At 36.1% G+C, this 17,002-nt stretch overlaps 1 protein-coding gene across 4 annotated transcripts in view; it reads right to left on the bottom strand.

The window, feature by feature from the left end:
* LOC136246606 (uncharacterized) overlaps positions 1–17,002 on the bottom strand; it is a 102,436-nt gene that overhangs the window by 23,965 nt on the left and 61,469 nt on the right. For all 4 annotated transcript variants that reach the window (XM_066038128.1, XM_066038130.1, XM_066038129.1 and 1 more), the window contains 12 exons: positions 14,987–15,124; positions 14,737–14,937; positions 13,227–13,364; positions 12,970–13,179; positions 12,039–12,188; positions 11,621–11,827; positions 5,750–5,899; positions 5,494–5,697; positions 5,296–5,430; positions 3,348–3,548; positions 2,028–2,165; positions 1,774–1,971 (listed from right to left, as the gene is read on the bottom strand). In XM_066038128.1, the coding sequence (XP_065894200.1) occupies positions 1,774–1,971; positions 2,028–2,165; positions 3,348–3,548; positions 5,296–5,430; positions 5,494–5,697; positions 5,750–5,899; positions 11,621–11,827; positions 12,039–12,188; positions 12,970–13,179; positions 13,227–13,364; positions 14,737–14,937; positions 14,987–15,124 (2,070 nt within the window). The remainder of the gene's footprint in view (positions 1–1,773; positions 1,972–2,027; positions 2,166–3,347; positions 3,549–5,295; positions 5,431–5,493; positions 5,698–5,749; positions 5,900–11,620; positions 11,828–12,038; positions 12,189–12,969; positions 13,180–13,226; positions 13,365–14,736; positions 14,938–14,986; positions 15,125–17,002) is intronic.

Below are 17,002 nucleotides of genomic sequence, written 5' to 3'. Positions count from 1 at the left end.
ATAGTACAAGGAAGAACCACATGGCCGGAGAGTCCAGTCATTGCGCTGTAACGGGGCAGCCCAACCCGTTACAAGTTACTGTTTTTGAAGAAGTTTTATATGAGGTTTAGTATCTTCAAAAGAAAACAACACTAGAATACAATATCAATGTTCTCCAGAATTGGCCATTGAGTCTACAGCTTTGACTGTAGTCCATATCCATAGCATAAAGCATAGGAATGACAACAGGAAAATGAGAAATGTATACAGTGGTCCCTTGATTATCTGAAATCATTGGGCCTTGAGGGTGTTCAGATAATCAAAAAGTTCGGATATAGAATCCCATTCATTTATTTACAGCGCCCTGTACAAATACTCTAATAGAACACACACTTTAGACAAAATATTCTAATAGAACAGTCTCAGTGGCCGGATAATTGAGGGACCAGATAATTGATAACTGTATTTTCTGGAACGGATAATTGTAGTTACTGTATGTAGGCTGTGCTTATTAAAACCTGTAGTGTAATAACCTCAAACAGCATGCACCTAAACTTCACAAAAAATGAAATACAATGGGTTACTTTAAGGGAGGGAGGGATTAAATCTTTTCATGTTGTTATAAGCCTTTTTAGTGCTCAAATTTTTGAATAATTGACTGATATCCTTAAGTTTCACTTTCAGCATAACATGGTTTGTAGTAAATAACTATTAGCAAGTATAGCTACACATTCAAACATTTGTTCTTAATTCCCTTCAGCTGTCTGCTTTATGAATAACTATTTTATTTTATAATTTCACTAGTTTTACAAGTGCATGTGTGCTTTGTGTAATGCATAGAAGGTGACAACACTCTTGCAACAAAATAATGCATAAAATTTTTGCAAGTCTAGTAGATCCATTTTATATGGAAACTTATACAAATAAATTATATTTATGGCAATTAATTTTCTTTCTTCAAATCAAAGAGAATTATATACAAACAGTGAAACCAAGGTATAGTCGATGTATGTATTCAAATATTGAGATTCCAACCACACAATAAAATAGAAGAAAACTGAAACAAAAATGAAATAAAATCTGACTAATTTCAGTTTTCAGAACGTGAAACACTTTGTATGCATGTAGCCAAATGCATTACCACCAGTAACATTAGTGAACAGTTGAGCAAAAACCGGACATTTTCACACATTCTTTGAACCAACTGTCTAGCATTATAACTCCAAGACTATTGATCACAAAAAGCTGAAACTTTTCACTGTCTACTATAGATATCCGAGAAGCAATAAAATGTGAGGAACAGGAATAAATTTGATTTGTATAGCAGCAATACTGCAAATTTATTACAGGTGCTTATTGATTCAAACATAACTCATGACTAAACGAGCTATAAAGACAGGAGAATCTGTATCAGTCTGTTCACCATGAACTGAAAAATCAATCAAGGTATCCCTATACATCTCCATGTGGACTAAGAAGCAACAATGAAATGATAATAATAAACTTTATTTTTGCTGCATCGCAAATAAGCACTGATTTTTTGCTGTACAAACATGGAACAAAGATTTTTTTACTCTCCAGGAAAAGGAAAATCTGATGGTGTATAGGTTTTATCGATATAAGTTTTATTTCAATGCATACTAAAGTGTGCATTTTTTATGTTTTTGCGGCAAGCATATTAATTTTTAGTCAGTTTATTTATATACTTTGTGAAAGCGGCCAGTTTTTCTCAGCAGGTCACATTTATGGTGGCATTAAAACCTGCAAGAGAAATGTGAATTTTTGATGACTTACCTTCATCATCAAAGATGGTCACAGTAGTAACATTATCATCAACACTTATTGCTAAACAAGTTGTCATCAATGTTATAGTAATATCAAATGTCTCATCATCTTCATGTATCATATCATTAATAATATCTACAATAATAGATGCTGATGTTGACCCAGCTGGTATTTGGAGTGATTGTTGTGTTACATTATAATCGTCTCCTGTGAAAGATATGTACATTAATAGTATCATGTAGTCATTGGGTTAACAATATTACCAGTAGTTGTCCCATCATTGGTAGTGACTAGTATAGTTACATCTTGTGATGTTACTCTACTAAGGGTAACACCCACTAGTAATTGACCATCATCTTCTGATACTGAATATTCTGTGTTATCCAGAGACACCAATGCTTCTGTTGATGAAACAGAATGGAAGTTATACATATTATTACATTACTTAACATATCACACAGATAAATATGATTTAAACAATTTTTTCACTACTGTACTCATATCCATGAGAGGTGCTGGGAATTTAGGCAAAAGTACATAATATAACAAAGAACAGCTAAGTGGGTCATATGGAGGCCCTGAAAATAAGCATCTCAAGACCTATTGATATACTTTGATTACACGTAGATGGCATACCGTAGATTCCCTAAAAGTTTGGCATCTCTAAATATTCGGCACTCCCCGTGCTTTGAATGCAATGTGCTCTAAATTTCGGCAAGCAGAAAGAAAGTTACTATTATAAGCGCGCTAATTTTTCGGCACTTGGAGTACTAATTGACGAAGGTTTCTTCAGTACTGAGGATTCCCAGTGACCTCACATATTATGCTACCTCGATGCTGGATGAAGCACAAAGTGTGAAATTGTTCACGGAACGAACATGCCCAACGATATCATCGTGTGACATCACGGCTACCACAAAACAATCTTCGTTTCCGTTCACAGAATAACATCTCTCCTGGAGCCCACAAACATGATACATCCTCAGATATAACACTCTGTCAAGTCATGGAACACTTCATGCAGCAACTGGGAGCTAGCGAGATTTAATTACTTATTACGAGATAACTAGTTTAATAGTATTGATTGTGGTTTCTATTATTATTAGTGTCAAGTGACTGTATACAAAAGCGACGTAGTAATGACATTGATCATCTCTCCTGGATAATGTAGGCAATTACGGTATATAGTGCTGCAGCAAAGTGAGTGTTGCGGTCAGCTGCAGTATCGTCAGTTCTGCTACAAGGCGTTCCTGTTGGTCCCTGTAGAAATAAATCCAGAAAGTAACCAGTAAGCAGATCTCAAATAACATAGCCATGAAGCGTGCAGACTGTGTATTAGGGATAGATCCCTAAAAATTCGACAATAACACCGGGCTGGTACATTTTTTCCTAATTGTTCGGCCAGACACGAACGGAATTAATTCATTTCTGCCAAATTTTTAGGGAATCTACGGTATTAACAACTTCTAAAGAAAAGGTATTCTTCTTAAGTATTTCACCCATTGTAGTCAATGCTTTATACTACAATTTAGTCTTGTGCGATTCTGTCGCATTTTCACAGATCCGGTCACATATCCACTCACCATCATCATCCATTATGGTAACATTACTACTGATAACATCTCCAGTAGTAACTCCACATGTGGTAACAGACTCTATAGTGACTCTGAACACTTCATCACATTCTACAACATCATTATCAATAATGTCTATTGTAAATGATTGTGTTAATACTCCAGCAGAAATATTGACTATCATCCTTCCTCCATTGTAATCCTCTCCATCTGTCAATATGTTATACTGTATAATTATTTGCATACATACATGTGACCAAATTTTGGAAAATCACCCATATAGGTGCATTTGACACCTAAAATATTTAATGATCAAATCACAAACTTTATAGTGCAAATCTACGTGTTGATGGTTTTAAGCCATTCTCAATAATGTAAATTGCAAGCAAATTCTTGAAATAATTTCAAAATTGTGCCCTGCGCTTTTTAGCAACTCACTAAACATGAAAATTTCTAATTATTTCATGCACGCCCATATGGGTGATTTTCCAAAAGTCAGTCACACATATCTATATAACCCATAGTACATTTTAGTGCACTTCCATCATTAAATTTTTATGGTATTTTACGTTGGAGTATTGAAATCCCAAATTACTCATAAAGGTTTTTTTATGAATAACAAACAACAGATATGTGGTACATACGGTAAAAGTATGAAAGCTATACTAATTTCTGTACCTGTAAACATACGTAGCTACTGAAAAGTATTAACAGATAAACAGCTATGTATGTACCTCAATCACATGAGTTAAAAACTAGTTTAACTGATCCTATTTGTTAGTTCTAGGACTAGAAACAGATTACATGAATACTCACTAATGGTCTGATGGCTGAGAGCTGAAACAGATGATGAACACTTCAACTAACATGCATGGTAGTGCTTCATGTTATAAATAGAGTGAAATTAATTTGATGCCAATCTGTTTGCTTGGCTTATATAGAACTTAATGCAAATAATGGCTGACTCCATCCGTATAATTATTTAAATAGATAGATATAATCTCTTGCAATAAGACAAATAACTAGAATATTATATAGTTAACTTACTGGTACATTTAGCTTAGTACCTGACTTATAAAGCATTAACCAGACAATTTAGCTATCTTACTAACATAACACTAAGCTAGAATTATTCAAATTTGAAGACATCAACATCTCTAATTCCATTTAATTAAACACTTACAATATTGAATTATTGTTGGAATTCGGGAGTTTCAGATGAGGATGAATTGTACTTGTTGTGTGAAAGGAGACATTAGACTATGGCACGCATAGTATGCTTTGATGTTTAGTTGTCAATAAAGTATTTTAATTCCAATAGATACCTTCGGGTAGGTATTTAAACTGGTTCACTAATTCGATCAGGAAGCCGCCACTGCTGGCAGTGACCAGAGCCACATGAGCTATATTTTAAATCATTTATTGCCTGAATCCAGGTATCTGCGACCTTCGCCTTCAGTGATTGCACCATTCCTTGGGTCTATAAAATTGTGCAGATACCTGGATTTGTGCAATAACCCATACTTACATAACATGCTTTCATGCCTTTCTGGCATACTTTTAAAGACATGTAATATAATGTGGTAGGCTCTGAGAAAACCAGTCTTGTGTATTGTGTAGTCTTTCCAGAAGTGTAACTTTTACGGTTCATAATGGAGCATTAAAATGATATTTTGGAAAACTGAACACGCATTATAAGCATTAGTCTTCCAATCTAATATAGTTTCATTATAAGTTATGTTTTGTTAAAGTCAAATGCTATGAGACAGGTATTTGTAGAGTTGGTTACATATACGTATATAGGTACATAAGTATACCGCCTACTTACTAACTATAAAATAGTTACATCTGTAATTCGGATAGCTTAGCTACATTTAGTTCATAACTACATTACATCTAAAACAGTATAACATTCAGATGGTTGGAATATACAGCACAATTTCATATACGTACTCACCTGTAGCAGTGATGTCCATTGTAGTCAGTACAACTTCAAATGGTTCAGATGATACTTGACTGAGTCTTAGTGTTAATGTCACTTCACTACTGCTCTCTCTTGTCTCATAACTGGACGGTTCAATGTTCACCACAACTATACATGATATTATATATGTCACACACTGATCAACACAGATATATTATACTACTATCATACCTGTACTATCAGTGATTCTTCCAACTGAAGTGTCCCTACCTACTCTCACTAGAGGATTATCACTAGCAAGTGTTAAACTCATATCAAAAGTCTCCACTCCTTCTACCACATTGTCACAGCTCACTGATATGTTACCTCTACCCTCTGTTGATCCAGCTCCAATTGTTATAGTAATTGCATTAGAGTCAAAGTCAACACCTGATCCTATTGGAGTATAGTAGTCACTAAACATCATATCTACCAATGTATTCCTTACCAGTTGCTGATACTGGTGATTGTTCAAAAGGAGTAACTATTACATCAAGAGGAGCTGAAGATGTTCCATTAACCTTAACAACTACCACCTCTACTATTCCTGATGATTCACTACCAGTAAATTGTCCTTCAGCAAAGTCTATCACTGCCGCTACACAACGAATTTAACACAATAGCAGTATAAGTAAAGAAATGTACATTTTGGTTCATTGCAATTGGATCTGCAATAACCTCACATGTTAGTACATTTATCAAACTCCATTTTCTTTTTGTAGACATAGTTGAGCGGCATAGCAAAATATTGTGCACTTTGTGCAGAAAATTTGAAACTTTGCACATAGTACCTACCTACCATGAAGTGTATTTTGAGATATGGAAGCATCACAGATTTGACCTTTGGTGTCCCCTACAGCAGGGTATTTGATAAGGAAATATGGTGCTCCATTGGCCTAATGTGAACACAAAATGACCCACACAACTCATGGTCTCTGCTCCAATTTTCTCATCACTAGTTCAGCTTTGTGACTAATACACATCAAACATAAGCTAATTGGCCCAGTGGTATACTACTGGTGGAGCAGTAGATGTCTGGGTTGGGCCAGTTTGGATCAGAGTTGAAATACTTATCAAAAACACTGCTCTACAGTTCATTTTATGCTTACAAATAGTGACCTTTGTCTATATATCACCCATACAACACTCAATTTGTTCAAACTAGGTGCCAATTGAAGATCTTTATTCAAGAAACAAGTTGATACTTGTTGCAAGTTTATAGCATATTCCATTTCAAAGTTATGGTAATTTTTACCAGCAGCAAATTTAGATAAAGTTAACCGCCCACACAATTACAACCGTAATCTACATTCTTTGTTTGTCATTCAATTTAAAAAAAAAATCTAACTATGAGCACTGCAGGTTACGTATACAACCAAAACATGGAGAATATCCAGGAGTGAGGCATAGGGGTTATGTACAATACTCCTGTGAGATAAATCATAATTTATGTAGTTTTGTTGTCAGATTAAACTCAAATTTGATGGTTATAATATTTCAAAGCATAAAACTCTAAGGTTTGACATGCTTACTATTTGCTGAAAAGCCTTAAAAGCCTTATATGTATCTAACATGCCGAATTGATAGCTGACTATAGGGAGATTATGCTCCTGAACTATACCTACATCTTGTATCCCCTTAAATAATATATATTTGCCTTTAGAGAGACACACACCCAAAATGTGGTGGAGTCTGAGGGCATACCCAACGACAATTTGTGTTTCACAATTTAGTTCTATAGCTATAGCAAAATGAGTTCCATGTTTGCAAGTATAGCTAAAAAGCTAATAACTTCAAAAAAGTATTTTCCAAAGTTTTACAGTAATAAAAAATTAGCAGCAGGTTTTAGAAACAATATTATCAGTCAGACCTTCATCTAGGAAATGACTTAAGGGTAGTCACAATGAGAGTAATGGGGGACGGTGGTATAAAGATGTTTGTGTTCATAGCTAGTTTACACATATGGCATCTAAAGGGGCATGCCATGCCCCCAGGATATTTTAGATTCCCTCAGATGCATTCTTATCTACAACCTCTAAAGTACCTGAGAATTACCTACAGTACCAAAGAATGACGAGAAGTAATCTAATGCTTGTATTCTACCAGGCAAAATACACATGTCATGTATTTCATTCAATACTGCAGTTGTTGTTGACGTATTCACTGAGATTTTGATTTATAGATTAAGGAGTTTATTTGTAAAAAGCCCCCCCCCCCCCTCACCCCCAAATGAACTAATATGGAACCCCCATTGTAGTTAAAACTGTTGACAGAGCAACATACGTGACCGGATTTCATATAACAAGGCTTCCACACACACAAAATCAAACTTACGATTTTACCAGAAATGGATTGCTGGTCTAACACACTATCATATTTCACACTGTACTTCCTTCAGCACTGGCAAGTCTGGTTTCTGTAGCAGCTTTCTTCCAACCCTGTCAAAGCCACGAGTGTGAGATTGGCACCATTTAATGGCCATGGCTTTGTGATAATGGTGTGCAGTGAGCTGGGACTTCACAGAGAGCTCGCCAATAGTGTTCTCAGTCAATTTGGAGTAATTTGAGGGCCAGGGAGGGCCATGGAGAGCCCAAACGTGGCCTTTGGATTCCAATTGTCTTCTTACTTCATTTTATACTCGTATATTAAGACCACTGTCCACCCCCACCCTCCCACCCTATTACTACCACCTGTGATATTATTACCTGCTCGAAAAAAGCTGCTCAAAACAGGGCAAATTTTGGGTATCAGAAATGTATACACCCACTCAGTGATAGCTAGTGAACAGATGAACAATTGGTTCAAATTTTGTTTGCACAGCTGTAGGCACTGGGAAGTTATTACACAATGATTCCTTAAAATCGCCATATCTCCTAACAAAGCTTTGTGCGTCGAAGCCTTGTTTTGTCAAATTCAGTCACATACATATAATTATGAACTTTTATTTAACTACACCAAGAGAGGAGGGTACATGCCCCATCCCTGGATATCTCTCCACTATTTGTTGTATATGCAACCTGCAGTGCTCATGATTAGCTTTAAAAATATGTGTGGCAAATAAGAATGTAGATGAAGAGTGTAATTGCATGGGTGGTTGACTATTATGAATTTGCTGCTAGTAAAAATTACCATAACTTTGAAATGGAATATGCTATGAGCTTGCAACAAGTATCAACTTGTTTCTTGGATAAAGATTTTCAATTTGGCACCTAGTTTGAACAAATTGAGTGTTATATGGGTGATATACAAGTATAAGAAAAAAAATGGAATTTTAAATTAGATTAGGGACAGTGTATAATGCTGCAATAAAAAGTACGGAAACAAGCTGGATCGGAGTGGTACGTAATGTCCAAATACTGTAAAATAATAAGTGAATATCCCTACTGTGGCACAGTAGGGATATTCACTTCTATTGTTTTACAGTATTTGCCAATTTTTTTCTTATACTTGTTTGTGAAGTTTTTTTTCAAGCTCATGACTACTAAATATCTGCTGAGTTACTCACAGCACTATTATACTAGATTATGACTCATACAATAACAACTGATCAGTGGGCGTGGCTCTACATAAACCTGCAGACAATAATGGACGTGGATTATGCACATGGACGTGGCTACCATATGTCTACAGACAGTAATTTACGTAAGTGGGCATGGCTCACGAAAGAAGCAGAGCTTCGCTATGATGTGTTGTAACACGTCCACATTTAATATAGCACGTGGGGTCAGACTCGAATAGTCTGTAAAGCAGGACCTGGATGACCCGATTCGGTTTAACATTGTTACTAAATAAACTATATTTATTGACTGACACATTGCTATATAGTTCACCGTGAGTTGCTCTCTCTGATCAATATCAACAGCAAGTCTGATGTATGCATGTGTTTTTGGTACAGCCGGCGACCACGTGTATTCGAATAGTTTGATGCAATATACACTGGTATGGAAGCCGTACTGTAGTCTATTAACACTCAGCGGTAGAACCTTGAATGGTGGCCATGGTAAAGAAGGATAAAAGGTAAGACAATAGCGCAAGCATTGTATGTTTATTATCAATATACCAAAGGTTTTTTCTTAAGCGAACTAGAAACGTTTCTGTGAAAAAATTAGGGCTGTAGCTCTAGCCAGTTTTCCACTACACTTGACGAAAGGCGTCAGGTAGGCAGGCAGGCAGTAGAAAATTCCAGACTAAATTGTTTTTAAATTTTGTAGCAACTTGATGGAAATGTTTCGGGTCGATCTGAAGACACTTTTGGGCTTGGTTTTACCCAACCAATACTGTCATGTCGTTGTGAGGAAAAATCGCAGCAGGTTTTTGGGTTATATTATATCACGGATCGCCCCCCCCCCCACCTTCGATGTCCCTAATATACAGTACCATCGTACTGTATGATAGACAAAGGTCAAAATCTGCGATGGCTCCACATCTCAAAATACATTTCATGGTAGGTAGATACTATGTGCAAAGTTTCATACTTCCTCCACAAAGCGCACAATTTTGCTAGCTAAGCTGCTCTACTAATAGCCAAAGAAATGGTTAAGCAAGGTTACAGCTGTAGAAATGGCGAACTTTTGAAGCTACAGTGGTAACAATAGAAAAACTGATTTGAACAGTGCAACATGGAAAATAAACTTCAGGCATTTTAATGGTCATAATTTACGAATGCAGTCGTCTAGTCAGATGTAACATCAGTTATATTATCAGGTTCTACATGAACAGGTGAATTCCTTATGGGTAATTTAGTATTCCTGCTTCTTTCTATGACTGGGATGAAGGCAAAAATGTGAGAAAATGATATAGTCAATCACTTGTCTATTGCAAGGCAGACCAATGCTCATATGCTCTATCACTGACACAGAACAAAGATTTTAAAACTCATCCTGCTCCGGGAATCATGAAGGTTTTGCTGCTACCACCTTTCTTTCATTGTAAAGCAAGCATTCGAAATAATTATTATTATACTTGCACTAACACGTGGGATTTCAGATCTGGTCACAATCACTGAAAACAAGTACTGTTTGTGGCACACAAGTATGGCATATGTAGTGTGTATATACATGTTGTTTGCTTCTGTCTGACATATGAAGGTGATGTCACAGTTTTATTACATGATAGAGTTGCAACTCCTCTAATGTCCAATATACAGAAATTGTGTCTGTTTTGCTGGCATTATGCTCAATGCTTTTGCCTACCTACCTATTATTCCTTTTATTATGCTAGCATAACTGGCATTGGCTTAGTTCTAAAGCCCCCTCCCCTGCTACCAGGTTTGGAGTCTGTAATTCACATTCCTACTATACAAAGTAACATAGCCACTGTTGAGAAATCAAGACTGCTATATTGGTAAATGCTAAGCTTGAATTTAGTTTGTATGTGATTATAACCTAATAAAACCTTCTAATAGAGCAATCACATGTCCTAACCTTCTATATCCTACATCCATGCATCAGAAATCACCCAACACCGTTATGTACTTCATAACTTCTCAAAGCAATATGCTTTTATACAAATAAATAGAGGTGTACCGATATACCGATACATATTGTATCGGTGGCCGATATAGACATTTCTACTATATCGGTGGGAGCCGATATTGCTGCTAAAAACCGATACAATACACCGATATACAACTGAACTATCTTGAGGACACTGTCCAATGATCAAGCCACATTATAAACTCTATTATTTAGCTAACAAGGGCGGGAAACAGTAGTTATCTTCCTTGCCTAAAAGCAGTACGCTGCGCAAAGCCATCTAAGTGCGTGGATACTTACTGTTTTGTTGTCACAAAGCTTACCAATCATACAACAAACACTCATAGTGGTGGGCCTGGGGAAACAGCAATAAGATGAACCAAGAGAACAGCATAAAACAACCAGCCATCTCTACAAGCCATTAAAATGCAGAGTAATCTGGACTAATCTTGGTAGGGGCATGTATTAAAATATTTGTGGATGCCTTATAGTCTGAGCTATCAATAGAGGCCACACCACCATGGGTAACCAAGCATAGCCAATAATCTTAAGACTGTCTTTGTTTCTTCAGTAGTTAAAATAAAGTTGAACATGGCATATGTGGTTCCTCAAATATAAATAGCTACACTTAGTTATATCAGTATATCGGATCGGTATCGGCGTTCAGACTCAGTATATCGGTTTATCGGTTTATATCGGATCGGTTCAAAATTTCCCAATCGGTACACCTCTACAAATAAATAGCCTGAATGTTAGAATGTGACCATTTAATTATTATTGAATATTGCATTTTGTTTAAAAAGACCATCAATACAAAAACTATCTTTTATAGCTACAAAACTCACTAGTATTATCAGTGATGTCACCAACAGCCATATTACGATTACCAGCTGATATCCTTCCATTACATACGTCTGGTACAGTTAATGTTAAGTCAAACATTTCATCTCCCTCAACAATGGTGTCACTGAACACCGATATACTAACACTACTTGTTGTTGCTCCCGCAATGAAGGTAGCTGTTTGTATTGCAGTGCTAAAGTCAACACCACCTGTTACACAATGAAACACATTTTCAATAAATTTTATAATTCAGCTATAGCACAAACTCCAGGAATAATGACAACACAAGCCTTTAATATATGTAATACATACATTAGAACTTCCCTATATGCATTATTACTCAATACATATTATATCTAAATGCAGATATACACATGTATGAATGTGAGTTTAACAATTATGTAATATAAAAGTTATAACCTTCAGCAGAAACAGGTGATTGTTCTGATGGAGTAACAATCACATCAAATGATCTACTAGATGATCCTCCTACTAGATCTAGAGTGACAATCACAGACCCACTTGCCTCAGAGCCCATGGACACATTTTGTCGGAATATCACCGGTATGCCTGCATAAAGGATTCACAATAAATCATTACAATTTTTCATCATTGCTGCGTAGCTACAGCTCTTAAATAATGTAAAACTATTGTTCACCCCAGCTTGGGAAAATACAAATACGTGGTTGTGAAATGAGGAACACACGTGAAATGAGGAACACACATGCATGCCTAAAGATGCATTAATAAAAAGGTGCAGTAGTGTTTTACACCGATTGTTACAGCTACAAATGTACAACAACCAGATACATAATATAGTTAGATGCCAAAATGCTATGTCTACATTGTAACTACCTGGCTGGATTATAATGCAATCTAGTGCTATGTCACATGGCCATTAATAACCTATACATGTACAGTATAAACATATGGTACAATTAAGCCTTATCCCAAATGACCTCATGGACTGCAACATTCTATTTGGAGGACTCCTACACAATAATTTGGGCTTGTGTTCTGATGGGGCTTATTGAGATAACAATATTTAATACCAGAAGATATCGATCTAAAACTAACATGTATGGATATAAGGGTATAAAATCTATTGTCTAATGCTGGGTTTAAATTTTCAGCTGGTTTTCTAAGTTGAGTAGAAATACTATCGTTTCTTTATTGCAAAAACCATACCTGGTAGTTTCACCTTGATATTGCTGTACCAATCTTTGACATATATTTTGATCAATCACCATTGGTAACAATACTTAAAAATATAAGAGGCTCCCAAATAGTGTGATGTCATTTGGGATAAGGCTTTTATAACTAATCCCCTTAGTACACTGCTCTGACTTACTTGTAGTATCAATTATGGTGATGGTAGCTTGTGATGGGTTAGTAACATTAACTCTATTTGGTAGTGATGTTGACTGAATGGTGAGATCAAAGGTTTCATCATCACATTCCACTATAGTATCATCAGTTATTGGAACATCAAATGAATTGGTTGTCACTCCAGCAGTAAATGTGACTGAATATGATCCCGAACCAAAGTCCACTCCTCCACCTGAAATTATTTATTAACCCTTATACTAATGACCAGTTAATTCTTACCAGTAGCTGATCCATCGCTACTTATCACAACTACAGTAATATCAGATGATGATGGGTTACTGAGTACTAGTACAGGTTGTGCTGGTCCTTCGTCTTCATTGACAGTGTATGTTGACTGGTTGAAACTCACACTAACAGCTACATAAGATTTAGTAATACAAATAATATACCCAACAAAATAGATTATATGTAATAATTGTGACCAGCTGAGTGATAAATCACCACATTAAATGTTGTTATAAATTACACTGGGTGAAAATTTGCATACATTAATGTACTGTTGCTTCAGTAAGCAATGAAACAAGGAATAGATTAAATTTGTGCACTATGGGATATGTCTGTTTATAAAGAGTAAGTACTTATTTGTTTCTTGCTCATATATTATGGAAAAGCAGGTGAGGAATTAAGGACGCCTATTTAAAAGCACTTGTTATAGCTTCGTCAAGGATGAGAGTGATAACACTAAGATATTGCCAAGTGTACTGGGATATAACTAGTTTATATTCCAGTACACTTGGGAATATCTTAAGTTTTATCACTCTCATCCTTGGCAAAGCTATAACAAGTGCTTTATAACTAGTTTATATTCCAGTGCAAATCATAGCCAAAAAGCCACCATTAAGCTGATTCTAGTGCCTATATTCTAATTAATTCATTTGTCATGAAGTGACTCGAGTAGCACAGACATACATCACGGCTGCTCTAAATTACTAAACATTAAATAAATGTATCAATCTTACCAGTCTGCCTCTCTCTACTCACGTACGTAACATGGCTGATTTTGTAACTTTCCACCACATAAACCCCGAGTTATGATCAATTGATGCAGTTTTTTACTCAGCTTGTAACAATTACTAGTTGATTTGTATTAAAGGGAAATTACTATAACATTTCTAATACATGTATAGTTTAGAGGAGTACTAATATTATCATTGGCATCAGTATCGGTACCAAAATTTCAATATTGTTAATATTGGAAAACAGAAAAGTAGACTGTTATCAGATGTTTCACCTACACAAGTACTATAATTGCTCAGTATTGACTGATGTTGTAGAATTGTGGGACGATGAAGAAGCTAACTATTTTCATTTTGATACTGATACCAATGCATTATAGTAGTGGGTTGCATAGGTTTTCAGTATTGACACTACTAATGTTAAACACTACGACAAAAAATGTTTGTCAAAAGATTTTTGTAAAAAAAAAAGAAGAAAAACTGCCAAAAAGGTGTGATGAACTAAGGTGAATGAAGAAAACATGTCAACCTAACTGAGAATCGAATCCTTGGTACTATAATTTTGTAGGTACTATTATTAGGTATAGTTACATCGGTAAAATTAATATCCATATCGGTACACCTCTATACAATATAGTCACATAATAAAACATCGTAATTATTTTAAAACTGATTAATTTATCATTGATAAAGGTATTTACATGATAACACTGAAACTATGATTGCATTACATCAATAGGCTCATCACTTAAAATACTATACTATACACTCACCATCATTATCCACAATGGTCACTGTTACTTGACTAGGATCTACTACAACAACTCCATCAAGTAGTGAGGACTGATCAAAAGTAAGAGTAAAGGTCTCATCATCTTCCAATATATTATCATCAGTTATTGAGAAAGTGAGTTGAGCTGTCATTTCTCCAGCAGCAAAAGTTGCAGTAGTTTGAACCGCAAAGTAATCATTACCTGAAATAACATGCTATTCAAGATAAAGTTTGTATATTACAAAACTCACCATTTGCTGTTCCACTATTGGCCAACACCATTACTCTAACCTCGGAAACTGGTGGACAACTCAATGTTAGCGTAGCTGTGAAATTTCCGACTCCTTCATTAACACTGTAGGAGGACTGAGTGAAGCTTACTGTGGCAGCTATAACAAAGTAGAACATATCAATTAATATAAACACCAATTGTCTGGCCAAAATTAATAACTAAAATTTCTGTATAGTCTTTTACATAATTTTTATTTTGTTCAACTTCTGCCAGGGCCTTATACTTTTATATAGCGACAAGTACACCGAAAAATTTGGAATTTGCAACTAGAGTAGGGACCATAGCACATCGATAAAAAGTACTGAAACAAGTTGGAGTAGGCACAATATTAAATCACAGTAAAACAATAAGAAGTGTTATATCCCTACCGTGCATTTCGATTATGGTATCTTGAGCACAGTAGGGATATAACACTTCTTATTGTTTTATTGTGATTTAATACCGTGCACTACTCCAACTTGTTTCAGTACTTTTTATCGATGTGCTATGGTCCCTACTCTAGTTGAAAATTCCAAATTTTTCATGTACTTGTTTGTTAACTTTTTTTGTAAATAATTATTATGACTGGTGAACCCATGCATACCACAACTGAAATGGTGCCACGTGCCCCAGCTATATCAATTATCGTCTAAAAAGTGAAGTATCCATTACGCTTCGCTGTCAGCTATGTTCAACCGGTTACACAGCATTTCAAATCAAGAACTGTTCAAAAGCACCTCTGCAATCCACGCATATACTAAAAGAAAGAATGGTGCCGTGCACCCCAGTTATATTAATTATTGTCCGAAAAGTGAACTATCCATTGCGTTTCGTTGTCTGCTATGTTCAACCCGTTACACAGCAGTGCCAATCAAGTACTGTTTGAAAAGCACCTCTGCAATTAAAATAGCCACTACGAAAAATACGGATGATTTCCATTACGAAGGGAAGCCATCACATACTACCACCAAATCGACACTTTTCGCTGTCAGCAAAGATGAATGAGACACAAAGAAGGACAATGGTAAGTCCATGAAGAATGCATTGTACGCACTGCGGTATGCCAAAAGGCACCAGTCGGGCCGAAGCAACGTCGAACAGTAAAGCCTGTAGCCTTAGCCGTTATTGAGTTACGTTTGTCTGATGGCATCAGGCAGTCAGTCAGGCAGTCAGTAGAAAATTCCATTAAATAAATTATTTTTAAAACTCTGTTGAAAGCATTTCAGGTCGATCTAAAAGTTTGTTTGGGTTTAGTTTTACCTAACCAATGCTGCCTCATCATCGTTGGGAAAAAATCAGGCTGGTTTTGGGTGATATTAATCCGTGGGCCACGCCCACTGCTTTGTGGTCCCTACTATATAGTAACTATCGTACTGTATGATACATTCACCGCTCAGCAATGCCAGAAAGAACATAGAAATCAGACACTACTGACATATTATTTACTTTTGGTATGGTTTTAATTAATGCCAACATGTGTTCCTTTACGCATCTGCATAAGTATGAGTGAATAAAAAAGGGCATGAATGAAACACAAATGTGACCGGATTTTAGAAAATCACCTATATGGGTGCATTTGACACTTAAAATATTTAATGACCAAATAACAAATTTTACAGTGCAAATCTACTTGTTAATGGTTTTAAGCCATTCTCAATATGTGACCAGATTTTACAGAACCGAACCAAATCGCACATCAGGCAAAATCAAACTAACACCACCAGTGGATAGCTACACTATCGTACTACAAGTTTGGACCCTCAGCACTACTCAAACTACACGAGGCTGGTTTTAATAGACGTCTTTTCTGGGTGGTGTGGAGTGCCCAAATTGCGGTTTCAGGCCTTGTGAAGGACCTGGCTTGGCAAGAATCAGTGGTTTACTGGTGGACAGCCTTATAATGTTGGCCAGACGTGTTCTCTGTAGATTTTGCTACATATCAGCCACTATGGAGCCAGCACAACCCTGTAATCTCGTGTCTGGACTCCAATCGTGG

The sequence above is a fragment of the Dysidea avara genome, chromosome 2, assembly GCF_963678975.1.
Source record: "Dysidea avara chromosome 2, odDysAvar1.4, whole genome shotgun sequence".
Classification (NCBI taxonomy): Eukaryota; Metazoa; Porifera; class Demospongiae; order Dictyoceratida; family Dysideidae; genus Dysidea; species Dysidea avara.
Note: the sequence above shows the minus strand (reverse complement) of the source record. Positions and strands in the feature narration are given on the sequence as shown.